At 42.2% G+C, this 16643-nt stretch overlaps 1 protein-coding gene across 7 annotated transcripts in view; it reads right to left on the bottom strand.

The window, feature by feature from the left end:
- ADAMTS6 (ADAM metallopeptidase with thrombospondin type 1 motif 6) overlaps nt 1-16643 on the bottom strand; it is a 405198-nt gene that overhangs the window by 31202 nt on the left and 357353 nt on the right. For all 7 annotated transcript variants that reach the window (XM_073584243.1, XM_073584241.1, XM_073584240.1 and 4 more), the window contains 2 exons: nt 4359-4488; nt 618-822 (listed from right to left, as the gene is read on the bottom strand). In XM_073584243.1, coding sequence (XP_073440344.1) covers nt 618-822; nt 4359-4488 — 335 coding nt within the window. The remainder of the gene's footprint in view (nt 1-617; nt 823-4358; nt 4489-16643) is intronic.

The raw sequence follows: 16643 nt of genomic DNA, 5'->3' as shown, positions 1-16643 counted from the left end.
ACAGCCTACAATGATCCTCGGTCTACTGAACCACCGCACGACCTGCTCTACCCTCTCCCATCCCTGTAGACTGAGCCCTCACGGGCAGGGTCCCCTCTGCTTATGTACTTGTGTGTCCCTTGTCTTACACGTTTATTATGCTTGTCTATATTTCCCCTTTTCACATGTAACGCGCCATGGAATAAATGGCGCTATATAAATGCATAATAATAATAATAATAATAATAATAATAATAATAATGTACCCTTGGCAGAGTACCTTGGCACAGTGTACATTCCCCCAACATACTTGCTTTCCATCTGTCTCTGGTCTTCTCTCACTCCTGTACAACCAAAGCACTCAATCAACAAATAGTAGAGTGAATATATATGAAAATCAAGCAGGTGGGAAGGAGTATTGGACTGTTTAGCCACGTCAAGGGTGCATCGAATGCAAGAGCTTGGTTTGAACAGTTATTTTGTGTGGACAGGCTCCCTTTAAAGTAATATCTATAAAACATGTGTTGGTTTTGCATCTACTAGTCTCATAAAATGAGAATAAAAAATTGATCACAATCCAATTAATTATATACAGTAAACCATACAAGATTTACAATATTATAGAATGGCAATCTTACTTCTGACCAGTCCAAAGCAACCCATTGAGGAGGACAAGACTGATTATTACAAGCTTCCTTTTCGATGGGCCGATGAGTTAAGCAGCTGATGTCATCTAGAGTCTCTTCTTCTGACGGTCCGATCCTGCGAATGCACAGTACCGTCCGTGTGCGCATTCCCCCATCACAGGTCTTACTGCACTCAGACCAGTCCCCGATAAACCACCTGTAACGACAAGGTTATGCAACTCATCTAAGTCGTCCGAGATACACCAGATAAAATGTGCACTGACCCCTCAAGCTCTCCTCAAATGTGGAAAACGGATCACTTACTTAACCAAGCATTTACGGTAATAATCGCCAAAGTTTTGCCTATTTAAAGGGAATCTGAATGGTAGACTCAATCCTCCCAACCCGTCTATGTGGTCATGTAGGTCACAGAAAGTTGAATAAACTGATACCTTCATAATAATATCTGTAATCCAATGACATATAGCAGAGAAACCCACATTTTATTAATATGTAAATGAGGTGTTAAGATCTCTGGGCAGGACACAGACCTTCCCTGTCCTCGCCTTTGCACACTGTTCTGCCCTTTTCTGGACACTAGAATCAAATGCCTTTTGCCCAGGTGCCATTGAGCCATACAGAAGAAAGTTGAAGTCAGTGCTCAGAAGGGAAGTACACTGCAGAAGCGAGATCCGGGGCGATCTGCGCACACCCAAGCTTTCAAGAATGAAACCCAACATGTAACAAGGGGATACATTTACATACAGCGATCGCACTAAGTATTAAAATAAACTCGGCATGAAATCTTTTGGGGAAGATCTATCTCCCGCCCAGAGTTCTTAACACATCATTTACATATTAAGAAAAACGTGAATTTCTCTGCAATAAGTCATCGCATTGCATACATCAAGGTATCATTTTATTCAGCGTCCTATAACCTATATGCTCATACAGGCGGCTTAGGAGGGCTGATCTCACAGATTCCCTTTAAGAGTGTTAAATGGTGTTAAGTCTACATTGGATTTTGGCAACCACAGTTCTGAACCTGTTTGACACAATTACTTTCTTACTAACAATATGAAAATGAACTACCAAGAATTATGATGTTCCTTAGTTTATGGTACATTCTGCAGTCAGATGCGGTAGCTAGGACATTAAAAAAAAACATCAAAAAAAAAAAAAAAAAAAAACTTTTTACAACTTTGCCAGCTTCGTCGGCAAAGTGGCCCCATCAGGGCTTTGTCTGGATTTGCTATGGAAAACAGATTTTTGCAGATTCAGATAGAAAGCCTGACGTAGTGTGAACCTCGTCTTATAAAGGTGTACATTTGATACAAAGGATACTACTAGTTAGAAACAACAATGCAATACATCTAAAAAAAATATATCATGATTTCCAGAATCTTAGAGAACCTTCAGAAATAAAACTTGAGGGTATGGTTTTTCTTAGAAAATCTAAGACTATTCAATGCACGGCTTGCTGTGATACAGCGGTCATGTTTACATATCACCGGCACAGAATACAGAGTTGACAGATTACTTCCGTTATGTATCTAAGCCCCGGCATGTTCCATAATGACGGCAATGTAACAGAAAATCTATTTAACCTTTTAGCAGGTTGACTGTGCACTGAAATAGCTCTAATAATAAGGAACGAAAGTTCTTCCAAAAACATGGAGTGACATGCTGCTCAACCCTGGAAGGGAGACAAAAATATTTAATTTGTGTCACGTGCGCCGTTTCATATTGTGTTTTGCTGTCTCTAAGGAGAAGTGAAAAAAACCATGTTACTTAAGTTTCCTTCATCCAGTATCAGAGTGTGAAATTCTTAATTATCGCACGTTGACAGGTTTGACATTTTCGGTGAGAAGCCCGATAGATAGTACGCTATGTGTTAAACTGCTTCAGAATTATCAGACGGCAGAGGCCGCGTCGTGTAGACCGTCTGCAGCCAATGACACACGAAATGTAACATAGCCCGGATTTTCTTACAATTTCTTTAGAACCTTATCATAATAATCTGTTGACTTTTATGTCGAAGGCTGAATTTTCAGGAATTACTCCCGTAAGATAACCGTTTCAAGAAAGAGCCGTGTCTTACGTTCCATGTAAAGATAAGAAAGAGACAGCACCAAATCAGAGTAATCGAGGTACAGCTAATGCTTTCCTCGAAAGATCACACTATTGCTAGGGAAAGGGAGGTCACTGGGGAAACGTTTCAGACGGTTCAACCTTAACTCCGACAGTCATTGCCCCACTAAGGTTCAGGGAAGGCTGCTTCTAATAAACCAATACCAAATGTTTTTTCAAGACGCTTCATCCTTCACATATGCAAAGAAGAAAAATAGTGTTTCGCTGGATAGATTTATCATGTTCATGGGCTGTTAAAATCCTCAGCTGTACAAATGGTCAACAGCCTTCAGCTTCAGACAGAAGCACTCCGGCAGGGACCACAATAAATCCTTACATTAACAACTAAACTTTTCCTTGAGACTTTGAGTCACTTTCTTCTTAGTACAATACAAATTTTACTCCTAAACCCCAAAGATGTCTGTCTGCGTACTACTGGACACTGCCCCTTCTATAACAATCCATCCACGTGGGAATTAGATTTTTTGGGGCCTTCCCATTATTTTGCAAATTAATGTTTTTTGTACAAAGTGGTAAATGTGAATTTTTAATGATACCATTGCCTTCAGCACTGGTTAAAAGGGAATCTGTCAGCAGTAATTTGCAATGTAATCTGAAGATGGCATGAGGAAGGGGCTGAGACACTGATTCCAGCGATGCGTCACTTATTTAGACTAGTTTCACACTAGCGTTCTTGGGTGCAGCGCAGGGCCGCCGCTAAGACCCGCTTCCGGCCGTGCCCCCTCCGATCAGTTCCTCCTCTGATCGCATGATCCTGCATGCGATCAGCGTATCCTATATTTAGCGTTGGATACGCTGATCTTGCGCTGGTCTGATTTTGCTGGCACTGCATCCTTTTGGCGCTGCGCACAGCGCACAAAAACGCGCCGTGTTGCATTTTTGTGCTCTGGGCGCAGCGCCAAAAGGGCGCAGCGCCAGCAAAATCAGGCCAGCGCACAGCCAGCGCACGCTCAGCGTATCCAATGCTAAATATAGGATACACTGATTGCATGTAGCCTTATGCGATCAGAGGAGGAACTGACCGGAGGGGGTGCGGTTGGGGGCGGGGATTAGCGGCGGCCCTGCGCCCAACAACGCTAGTGTGAAACTAGCCTAAGCTGTGTGCGGTTATTTCAATACAATGAGTGTTTTAGCAGCAGGAGATTATCACTGCCAGATGAGGTGCCCCTGTGAATCCTGGTCCAACCACACACTCAGCACTGATCACTGTCAATACACAAGCTACACAGAAAGCTGCTAGTCAGTGATGTGGGTGGGGTTAGCTTTCTGAGGTCTACTGCATTCTACATCTAAAAACTCTGATTATGTCGCAACTGCAGCACCCAGTAAACTAAGTGATACATCGCTGGAATCAGGGTCTCTGCCTCTACATTATGGTGCTCTCAGATAAGGTAGCAACAACCTGCTGACAGATTCCCTTTAAAATTGTAGTACGTGATTTTGTTTTACTTTTCCTCCAATTATGCCAGTTAGGGAATACAAAAAGAAACTACTTTCTCAATATAAGCAGTTCTATGAACATTTGAGAACATTTCCAGTTCTCACTTGCCCGATTGCTTGCGGGAGTAGCTCACACTTTATAACTGACGGAGTGGCACTTACTCAGGAGGGCAGAGCTCTGTGTTACATGCTCTCTGGTTTTCCGGGGGCTTACTGTCCAAATCACAGTAATTATTCTGCACCACAGAGTTGTCATCCAGTCTTTTACACACAACCTCTTGCTTCTGGATACCTGCGGAAAAAAAGAAAAAAAAGGTTAAAATATTAAGTAAATTAAAGTCATCATGCAAGAAATTCTGGAACCATATAGCGAAGCACTGGTTAGGTAACACATGAGTACGTGTTCTGCGAAGGTTACAATGCGCAAACACTTGGGGTATGTGAACACGCTTGATTTTTGGTGCTGAAAAATCTCAAGAGTTGGCAGGAAAAATGCTGTGTGCAATAAATGCAATATTTATGCGCGTTCACTCCGTTATTTTACTTGCATGTTTTTGCCAATCATGTGAAATGTTAAAAATTCTGAAAGAAATGACATGCTGCAGATTTGAAAAAAAGTTTTGGTAGCTAAAATCTTCAATGAAGAAATAAACCGCCTGTGCTTGAGATTTCAGAAACCTTTCACTTTTTTACCAGCGAAAAATGCAAAGTGTGAACAAGCCCTTAAACCTTGTTTCCGGAGTAGTGTAAAGTATTTGCACATTAGTAGTACGCTGCGCACCGACATCCATTGCTCGTTTATCGATTCTGACGCTGCACTGCTTCTTACGTCAAGGAAGCCAGACTGCAAATTTCAGTTGAATAAGATCCCAAGTACAGAGTACATCCTTCTTGAGTCACCCTCAGTGACTTATTGGAGACGAAACCCTTATGGAGCTCCTAATATGTAATAACACCAAGCAAGCGGAGCAATAACCACCATAATACCAAAATATCCAAAAATATTAAAGAAGTCTTTAACCCCTTCTCGACATTTGACGTACTATCCCGTCCACGGTACCCGGCCCCTATGACCGGGGACGGGATAGTACGTGGTGAGCGCCGCTGATCGCGGCCAGGCGTCAGCTGATTATCACAGCTGACACCCGGCACTATGTGTCAAGGGCGGTCACAGACTGCCCCCGGCACGTTAACCCCTGGCACACTGCGATCAAACACGACTGCAGTGTACCGGGTATTTAGGGAAGCATCGGAAGGGAGAGGGCTCGCTCCGTGCTTCCCTGAGACCCCTACAGCAGCGCGATGTGCTGCGCTGCTCTGGGGGCCTCCTTCCCTGCAGGTCCCCGGATCCAATATGGCGGCGGGGTCCTTCAGGGGCCTGCAGGGAGCAGGCTTCCTCATGCCTGCAAAGTGCCAGCATGAGGAAGCCTTCAGCACTGCCTGTGACAGATCGCTGATCTGTCACAGCTATCTGTGATGTGACAGATCAGTGATCTATCACATGACAGTTATGTCCCCCTTGGGACAGTATAATAAAGTTAAAAAAAAGTGTAAAAATAATTTATATAAAAAAAACAAACAAACCGCTAAATAAGTAAAAGAAAAATCCCTAATGAATTCATTTTTTGGAAATAATAAAAAAAAAAAAAAAAAAAAAAACCAAAACAATAAAAGTACACATTTTTCATCGCCACGTCCGTAACGACCTGCCCTATAAAACTGTCCCATTAGTCAACCCCTTTAACGAACCCCTTAAAAAATAAAAATCAAAACAAAAATGAATGCATTATCATCATACTGCCGAACAAAAAGTGCAATAACGCGCGATCAAAAAGACGCATATAAATAACCATGGTACCGCTGAAAACGTCATCTCGTCCCCAAAAAAACGAGCTGCCATAGAGCATCGTAAGCAAAAAAATAAAAAAAGTTATAGCTCGCAGAATAAAGCAATGCAAAAATAATTATTTTTTATATAAAATTGTTTTCATTGCATAAAAGCGCCAAAACATAAAAAAAAAAAAAAAAAAAAAAAAAAGACATAAATGAGGTATCGCTGTAACCGTACTGACCTGAAGAATAAAACCACCTTATCAATTTTACCGCAGGCGGAACGGTGTAAGCGCACCCCCCAAAAGAAATTCTTGAAATACTGGTTTTTGTTCATTCTGCGTCCCAAAAAACGGAATGAAAAGCGATCAAAAAACGTCACGTGCCCGAAAAATGTTGCTGTAAGCTCTGACATGTTCTAAGAGTAGTATAGGCATCGTTGCCCTTTTCCAACATGGCGCCGACTCCCTCATTCTACCAGCGCGCATGTCTTTGGTGCAGACTCCGCCCCCACTACCTGCTCTGGGTGTCTTTCAGTGGTCTGTGCCTCCCACTGTTGTGCACCTGTGGGACGCTTGTACTCTGTGATGCCTGGGGAGGTGTGGTGATGCGGCGCCTCATGTCACCAATTACATGCGCCACCAATGGCAGTATTAATGGGGGATATAAAAGGCAAGGAGGGGCACCTGTGTGAGCAAGGCCCCCTGAGGAAGCAACTGCGAAATGTGCGTAGGGGCACGTTCCTGCACACCAGACAAGGACATGGGTAAGATTAACCCCTAACTACTCTCTCTATGCCACATGTTTTTGTCCCACATACCTGGATCCATTTACTAGCCATGGTTACATGTGTATGGGGATCTACTACAGGGAAGAGTACTATATGGTGACTGGGGTTTATTCTCTGATGGCATTATACTACAGACTAAGGGATATGATCCTAATTTAGGAACTAATACCTCTTGTTTCTTAGCCCATTAATGTCCATGTCTGGATGCAGGACTGCTTTTTCAACCGGGTTTTCCTGGCTCATGCGTTAACTATCTGTTTCGTGTTACATGCTGTACTATTCATCTATGTGAATTTTATATTTTGATACTATTTCATTAAAGACTTCTTTAATATTTTTGGATATTTTGGCATTATGGTGGTTATTGCTCCGCTTACTTGGTGTTATTGCAAGTTTCAGTTGGTGGGAAGAGGAGGACGACATTTAGGGTATTTGCACACGTTGCAGATTAGCCTGCAAAATTTTCTGCACAGAATCCACACCTTGGCAGTAATGCAGAGCAAAACGCTTGCAGATTTCATGCGAAATTGATGCAGATTTCTTTTGGATTGTAATGCGTTTTTGCTGTGTGGATTTGTTAAAGGGAATCGGTCACCCCATGTTAGCCCTATCAGCTGCCAGCTCCGCCATCAGGGGCTAATCTAAAGCATTCTGTAATGCTGTAGATAAGCCCCCGATGTAACCTAAAAGATAAGAGTTAGATTATACTCACCCCGGCGTCTGGTCCAGTCTGATGGGTGTCGCCGTCCGGTGCCTCCCATCTTCATACGATGCCGTCCTCTTCTTCCCTACCTGTCGTGGCTCTGGCGCAAGCGCACTGCTCTGCCCTATTGAGGGCAGAGCAGAGTCCTGCAGTGCACAGGTGCCAGGAGAGGTCCGGCGCCTGCGCACTGCAGTATTCTGCTCTGCCCTCAACAGGCAGAGAGAATATATGTGCCAGACTAGATCTCAGACTGAAACCGCTGCTGCGGATCCGCAAAAAGAATTGACATGCTGCGAGGAAGAAAAAACGCTGCAATTCTGCGCAGATTTTTCCGCAGCGTGTGCACAGCAATTCTTAATTTACCATTGACTAACAATGGCTGTGCACTACACTGCAGATTTGATGCAATTCCGCGCGTCCAAAAACGCTGCGGATCCGCATCAAAATCCACAATGCGTGCACATAGCCTTAAGGTGCATGGCAGTATCCACAGAGTTGACAAATGACAGAAATCAGCAGCAGTTTACAGTGGACATATTTAGAACTTGCAATCACGGAGCAGGCCTTTGAGCCAGTGATTGGATAGCACATACATACAATGGATAACGTGTTGTAACTATTGCGCGAACAACTTACAGTACAGCGTGAAGGGAACCTGTTACCAGGTTTTTGCTACCAGACTTAAGAGCAGCATAATGTAGGGGCAGAGACCCTGATTCAGCAACGTATCACTTACTTGCCTGCTTGCAGTCATTTCGATAAAATCCCTGTTGTATCTGCTGCAGATCTAGCAGTGCTCTGAATGCCGAGCTCTGCATAACCACGCCCACACCACTGAATGGCAGCTTTCTGCCTATGCACAGTGTATACAGAAAACTGCCAATCAGTGGTAGATGCGGTGTTATGCAGAGCCCATGAATACTAGTCCTTTACCTGTCTTTAAATAGCCCTCTAGGAAAGTCATTTTGTCCCAAGAGATAAAATCATTTAAAAATATCAATTTTCTTAATTCCTTTCCTTAATATGCGACAGTTCACCTGTGTAAGGACCCCGCTGTCTTATAAGTCAGTCTTGGAGTATGATTGGGAGAAGGCAATTTGCGATTCTGGGTAAAATGTGAGTTTTGCAAATCCCCCCCCCCCAAAAAAAAAAAAAAATAAATAAATTTTTTTTTTTTAAGAAACAGAACATCTTTGCTATTATGTAAATTCACTCGACAATCCTTGGTGGTAGATCGGCAGCACACATTATATCAGCTAAAAAAATAAATAAATGCAAGCCTACACTGAGATACGCTGAATACATTTTCTCTTTTGTTAGTTCATAGCTGCAGGCGGGCTTACCTTTTCCTAATTATATGCTTGTAATAAAATTACAGAATAGATACTTCCTATGTTAAATAAAATATGATCTTTCACTGTGGGAAAGTGCCACCTCACAGGCAACCAGAGCTTCCCCCCTACAGTTCCAGTTATCAATTATTCTAAAGCACTGTCACGTCTCATTTCGCACCTTCAATATTACGACCATTTACTACGCCATGCTTGCCAAAATCAAGCTGTTGAATGAGAGAATATAAAAACACCCAACACACCATCAACATCAAAAACATACAAAGACGTATTCCTTAGATTTGGGAATTGTTTGTGAATCCCAGGGTTTAGGATAAAGGAGTTTTCTGGTTTTCAACCCTATCAGATAATTCTGAATTAATTGATTTAAACTCCTTCTCTTCAGGACCTTATTATATTATCTGGGGGAGAAAAGGGTAACAATGTTTTGAACTTTTGAATTTCAGGCTCCATATCTCATCATCCTCTACTGCTTGGATTGTGAAACTACCATCATGTTATGGACAATCATCTTGGCTATCTCATACATAAAATTTGCTTGCAAACTATTTATCATATAATTAGTTATGCAGATTCTTGCCATCTCACTGCATTGTTACTGTTTTGCTCCTATATACTACAAATAACAGCCTGTTCTCCCATTCCCTAATAGCTCAGTGTGTTATTTGGTCGATTTCCAAGAGAAAGATCACTGCTTCGAATCGAGGAGCTGCCATGAAGGAGATTTCCCAAGAAAGGAGAACCAGAATCATCCAGCTCATCAATGGCGGTCTCTCTGCCAAGAAAATTGCCAAACTGCATCACATGACTGCCATGACAGTTGGAAGAAAAAAAATGAAGTCCATCCATCCTTTCAAAAGCCAAGAGGTGGACGTCCAGGCAAGATATCGGAGTCAATAAGTCGGCTGATCACAAGGTCTATCGGTTCTGGTGCAACAAACATAGCAGTGGAGGTGGCTAGTGTGCTTCATAATAGTGAGGACAGACGTTCACGCAAGCACCATATGACGCACGTTACACAAGATGGGACTAGTGGCCCAAAAAAAGTGAAGCACCAACCTCAATATCGTCATAAGTAGTGTCAGCTACAGTTTGCAAAAAAGTATGAAAAGTGGACAATAGAAGATTGGAAATGGGTGATTTGGAGAGATGAGACAAAACTCAATAGACTAGGCTCTTATGGGTGCAAATAGGTCAGGAACAAACAAGGGAAAAAGTGGCTATTGGATCGAGAAATTGAAGGAAATCTCAAGTTCGGTGAGGGAAGCCTAATGATATGGAGTTGTCTCACAGTCAAAGGTGTTGGATACTTTGCCAGGATCGAGGGTGGTCTCAATGCTGAGCTATATGGGAGTATCATATAAGACAAGTTACTTTGTACACTCGAGTACTATAAGTATGAAAAGGACGACAGTGTTCCAGCAGGAGAGTGACCTGAAGAATACGTTGAGATTGGTGAAGAATTAGTATACAGTAATGACAATGAAGTAGAGGTGCTGGTTTGTGCCCACAGTCCCCAGACCTCAACCCAATCGAACACTTGTGGGTAGAGTTGAAGATAAAGCTGTACACATACCCAAATGAACCGACCAGTACCCACCAATTTTGGGAACATGTAGAAGAGGCCTGAGATCAGATTTGAGTCGAGACATACTTGAATCTAATCGATAGCAAGCACAGAAGAATTCAGGCAGTGTTGAGAGCCAAAGGTGGATTTACAAAATGCTAACAAAATAATTCAAATTTAGATTTTTAGGAGCAAAACAGTAACAATGCAGTGACATGACAAGAATTTGTATAACTAATCATATTCAAAATAGTTGCGAGTCAAATATATGTGTAAGATAGCCAAGATGATTGTCTATAAAGTGATGGTAGTCTCACCTTTGAAGCAGTAGTGGATGATGAGGTATGGAGTCTGAATGTCAAAAGTTCAAAACACTTACCTTTTTGCTCGTCAGTGTAAATGGGAACTATAATACTTAGTGTTTCCCCTGTGATAGCGCTGCTGGGAGATGGAACACATTTCCAGTTTCCCATAGAGCTTACAGCTGACCACCGATGGTCCCAGCAATGCTGTGCTCTGTGATCAACTCAAAACCAAGTGCACACTGTAGAAAAAGAGAACTTAACATTTCTTCCAAACCACTTTGGAATATTATAGGTATCAATGTCTTTAGGGAGGCATCCAAATAGAGAAAGCTCTCTACATAGCGGTCTTATAAGTGAATGTCCGATCCAAAACACTCTTGCTTGCAACATGACTGCCAGTTGTCGGAGCACCCTGCGAGTTGTAAATTTGTAACCACTGCTGGTAACAATAAGGCACGAGACAAAACCAATGACCAGATCTACAGTAAAACTAAGCTCATCTTCTTAATGTGTTAACTGTAGAAAAGCATGGTCTTGCTGCACTCATCCCCCAGAAGTTAAAATGGTTTTTGGTGCACCTACCAGTCTACTATCTCCAGCAACCGTCCCGATACTCATGCTCTGTAACTTACCATCCACTTGTTTTAAGTGAACAGTCTTGTTTTATTAGCATTTTTCCAGCAAAATAGGTGCTGTAAATTCTTTACAATCATATACTACCATGTATTGTTCCTTTGATTGTATAATGTCTATCCTGGCCCAAACTAAATGTCTGCCTCTTTTTGTTGCTGGTATGCAGTTTCATAGACTAGAGACAAAGTGCTTCTAGCCCCAGTTGCATTAATTCAGGAAAAATTGTCCACAAAGATAGACCACCACTTTAATAAGTTGCAATATTTTTGTACAACTCGGCATTTGTGTTAAAGTATTGATACTTTTGGCGTTTACACCCCAGTCCCAGCCAGCTGTGACAATAGGAACGTAGCATGGGAAGGACATTGGGTCATGGTCACATCCGCCTGTCATTCATCATAAGTTACTCTAGAAATTTACGCCAACCTCCAGCAATGGCGGACTCTGGGTATAAGATGCGCTTGATTCATTAAGCTCTGACCGCCCCTTAATTAATCAGGTCAGTGTACAGCGCCCCGTCAGTCTTGATGCATCACCCCCCAAAGCCTCATCACCCCTTCCTGTGATTTATCTTGGCAGCTCTGCTGCTGGAGACTGATTACACTTGACAACAGGCAGCGAACAACAAGATAGACAAAGAAAGGGCACCTAATGGCCGGCATTTGATTTTTTGTGGGTAAGACTTCAGTTTTAAATAAAACAATTTGTGATTGTTCTTTAATCACACATTAGGTGACTTAAAGTAAAGAAACAGTTTAAGTCACAGAAAATGAGATCCATCCTCAAATAATCCAAAAGCACATTTAAAAGTATTGATTCAAGGTCCCAGATGATTAATTACAAGCAGTTGCACATAAACACGGAACATTTCAAATGTACAAGATTTATAACCTCTTATAAACGAGTGTTCAGACAAAGACTTCAGTGATGCGGTGACAGTATCTCGGACGTGGAATTATAGATGTTCCTCAGGATCTACTCTCATTTTTCAGGACTAGAAACGACTGGGCAGTCTACACTGATGCGTGTTAACAATACATTCATTTTAACGAATAGCCTGAAAAATAAGAGTTAGCATAAGATTACACTTCATAAGAAGAACGTCAGAACCTGGTGAACTTTGCATCAATAAACCCATAACAATTTGGTTAACCCAGACATTCCTTCTGACAGTCTCATGAAAGCATGGGTTGTTCATCTTTTTGCCAGTACCTTTGACTTCTCAGTGGAAAAAGCAGCTTTATATTCAAGGATTCTTTTTCAAGATGCTAATTTATAAACACAAATTTCATTAAATGAGAGTTTATGAGCAATATAATGTGTCTCAGTTATCTGGATGCCATCTTCAGACTTTTTTTTCCTATTGTCCTTCTCAAGACCAAACGGAAAAAGTCGATAATGAATTTCATAGCGGCTCAACGTTCATTTCAGATTAAACATTTGGGTAACAACCAGATGTAAAACTCTGGTTCTACATCTTAAAGTAGACGCATACCCAAAGAATGCAATGTTGGCTTAAAGGGGAACTCCACTTACATTGATTAAAAAACATGGCCCACTCTGAGGTGATAATACTGCTGGTCATTGGCTGTGCTCTTAAAAAGGGTTATTCCCATCTTTAGAGGTTGTCACCTATCCATAGATAATAACCAGCTGATCGGTGAAGATCTGCACACTGGGACCCCCATCGATCCCCAGAATGGAGCATAGGCTGGTCATGGACAACACCACTCCATTAATTCTCCATGGCACTGCCAGATATAGCCATGTACAGACAGTGAAAGTCCCAGGGGTTCGACCCCCCAATGATCAGCAAATTATCACCTATCCTATGGATAGTTACTAACTTCTAAAGCTGGGAAAAACCAGTTGGGATGTTATTCACACACTTTCCTCATTTGTTTATAGTTTGTTTGTTTTTAAAAAAGGGCAGCTCACGGACTCTTACAAGTTAATGGGGCTATTCAACCTTTACATTATGTGTGATGATCTTAGAAACGCATGTATTATTCTCATCCATTTTTATGAACAAACTCACTTATACAAATCTATGAGAGTGAGAAAAAAATGGAATACATGCTCTAGCCATCTGCGCGGTACCCGTTTTTCACATATCTGATTTCTGTGGATGCTAAATTGGTCACGGGCAAGTCAATGTAACACAAGCAGCAAACATTAGCCTTAGTGTATGTATTTTGTCCCAATACACAGATAAAGAAGTTATCTAGATTTGGTCTCTGGCAATAAACTCAAAATAGTAAATATAAAAGCATCGAGAATTTTATGTGCTCCTTCTAAAAAGCTTCAGATTAACTCCTTAAGCTAGGTATTAGAGGTAGTTTTCGCATTGATAGCCTGTGCAAGTCTGCCACTTTTCTATGAGGTAATATTTCTGCTTGTGGAGAGTGACATGCCGGAGTAAGGAGACTTATAGGCCATGCAATGCTCCTCTGGGAAATTAAATATGCATATTACCTCTTATGAGAGGAAGACAACTTGAACTCTAGTGCCACCAATTGGAAATAACAATCCTAAAATTAAATATTGAACCTGTAAGGAGCCTAGCCAATGACTTAGGATAAAAGTCAAACCAGAATCTCTATTTGCAGACATCTGTTTCGGGAGGAGGGTTGTTGCTCCTCCTCCGTGCAGGTCATGAGATCCGATTTGGCTTAATGACTGGGCTGTAAGGTGCGACAATTCTCCTTGTGGAGATCAAATAGTAGAAAAGACAGCGCCTCAAACATTGGTGAAAAAGAATTCACATTTTATTCTGCCTCCTGTGGCAATGTTTCGATCCAAAGATCTTTCTCAAGCTAAGATCTTTGGATCGAAACGTTGCCACAGGCGGCAGAATAAAATGTGAATTCTTTTTCACCAATGTTTGAGGCGCTGTCTTTTCTACTATTTGCTATAGACTTTTTTCCGGGATGAACCCCTGGATGTGACGTGCGTCTTACTTAGTGTCCTGTAGGACTCTGGCTATATGAGGTGTGGTTTAACTTATAATTTTTGATTGTCTCCTTGTGGAGAGTGACATTCCTGACATGCAAGTGTAAGGAGACTTATAGGCCGTGCAATGCTACTTTGGAAAATAAATATGAAAACTGCCTCCGTAGCAAACCTCATTAATATTAACTTTTAGGATTGCTACTTCCATTAGAGTTTAAATCCCCTTCCGCGCTGAAGAGGTAATTTGCATATGCTAGCATGCTGTAAAAAGCTTTAAACATTTTTGGGTGGTCGATTCATTTCAGTTTGCAATTGCTTGGTTGTAGACTATTTTTATCTTGGAATTAGCCTTTACAACCTAACAGTTGCTATCAATAAGGTGATGGGCTTACTAAACCCTTCATAAAGGGGTTGTCCAGAATTTAAAAACCAGAATCCTAATAGCAGGGAATAAAACTAAAAAAAATGACCCATTTATTATCATACAGCTCCAATGGCAAGGCTCTGCTGCTCCCTGGATTCCTTTGCTTCAGCAATCAACTGCCATACATGATCCCTGCAGCCAATCCCTGGCACCAGCTGTCTTATGCCATAAATACACGCAATAAACTAGAAAGCAGATGATCATGTAATTGCTTTTTGTTGTATATTTTATTCCATTCCCTGCCATTATAAAAAACAAATTCAACTCCTATTAAAGGGGTTGTCCGGGCTTTTCACATAATCTCAGTACGTATCTGGGCTGCAGAATTATGACAATAAGTAATTTACTTTCTGTCACCAGTTTGCACGGTTTTCTAGATATTCTGAACAGAGCGTCCAAGGGGGGGGGGGTGTTGTGGCATTGAAATGAGAACTAGTCGTAACCTCCTACTCTACTCCAAACATGCCCTCTATAGCAACAACCCCACCCTCCATAGCTACAGGCCCTCCCCGTCCACATGAAGCAGCCCTCATCACACAGTAACAAATCCTCCCCCTCTAGCAGCCTCCGTGCAGAGAGCAGCTGCTCCTCCCCTAGACACATGCTGAACAGTTATCTATGGAAAGTGAAACCAGTGAGGAGGAGGGAAAATCGTCCTGTATTCTAATCTGCACAGGGGATGGCAGTCACTGATGTAATCTGTTGTGTGACAAAGCCTCTGCTGTGTGAATGAGACAGCTCTGTGTCACTGATGTTTTCACACAGCAGCAGATTTGGTGCAGTGTGTGTGTGAGCACTGTGTCTCTAATGACACAAATACTGATAGGAGCAGCCTGTCCAATCAGCAGCTGTAACAGTGTGAAGTGTTGGGGGGGTGTATGTATGTATTGTGCTGCTTTCACAAATACAGGATCACTGCTGTGTTCTTTCCAATGCTGGAATGATGATAAAGATGAGTGCTGGTGCAGTTTACTGCCAGCCAATGAGTGAGCAGTGGGTGGTGCTGGTCACTGGAGCTTGCTGGGAGTTTGGTGGAGCTTCACACATTCACTGCACCAAATCTGCTGCTGTGTGAAGACATCAGTGACACAGAGCTGTCTCATTCACACAGCAGAGGCTTCCTCACACAACAGATTACATCAGTGACTGCCATCCCCTGTGCAGATTAGAATACAGGACGATTTTCCCTCCTCCTCACTGGTTTCACTTTCCATAGATATAGATAACTGTGTGTCTGTCTGGGGGAGGAGCAGCTCTCTGCACTGAGGCTGCTGGAGGGGAAGAATTCGTTACTGTGTGATGAGGGCTGTTTCATGTGGACGGGGAGGGCCTGTAGCTATGGAGGGTGGGATTGTTGCTATAGAGGGCATGTTTGGAGTAGAGTAGGAGGTTACGACTAGTTCTCATTTCAATGCCATAACACCCCCCCCTTGGACGTTCTGTTCAGAATATCTAGAAAACCGTGCAAACTGGTGACAGAACGTAAATTACTTATTGTCATAATTCTGCAGCCCAGATAAGTACTGAGATTATGTGAAAAGCCCGGACAACCCCTTTAAGCCGAAAAGTAAATTTGCATCATCATGGTTCCTTATGCTGCATTTGTGGTGGCTGAGGGTAGCTGAGATTTTAGTATTTAAAGTGGTCAAAAATGCTGTAAAAAAATTGTAACCTTAGGGATCCCCCACCATTACACTTCGAACATAATCTGGGTCCCCCACCAGTCTTTGTAATTTCTTGAAGGTTCAGAAAGGCAACTAACCCCTAAACCCAATTACCGGTTGAAGACATGACCAATGCATCACCCAATTACCGGTTGAAGACATGACCAATGCATCACCCAATTACCGGTTGAAGACATGACCAATGCATCACCCAATTACCGGTTGAA

Source organism: Dendrobates tinctorius, unplaced genomic scaffold (assembly GCF_039654945.1).
Source record: "Dendrobates tinctorius isolate UK_male_01 unplaced genomic scaffold, ASM3965494v1 ptg000083l, whole genome shotgun sequence".
NCBI lineage: Eukaryota > Metazoa > Chordata > Amphibia > Anura > Dendrobatidae > Dendrobates > Dendrobates tinctorius.
Note: the sequence above shows the minus strand (reverse complement) of the source record. Positions and strands in the feature narration are given on the sequence as shown.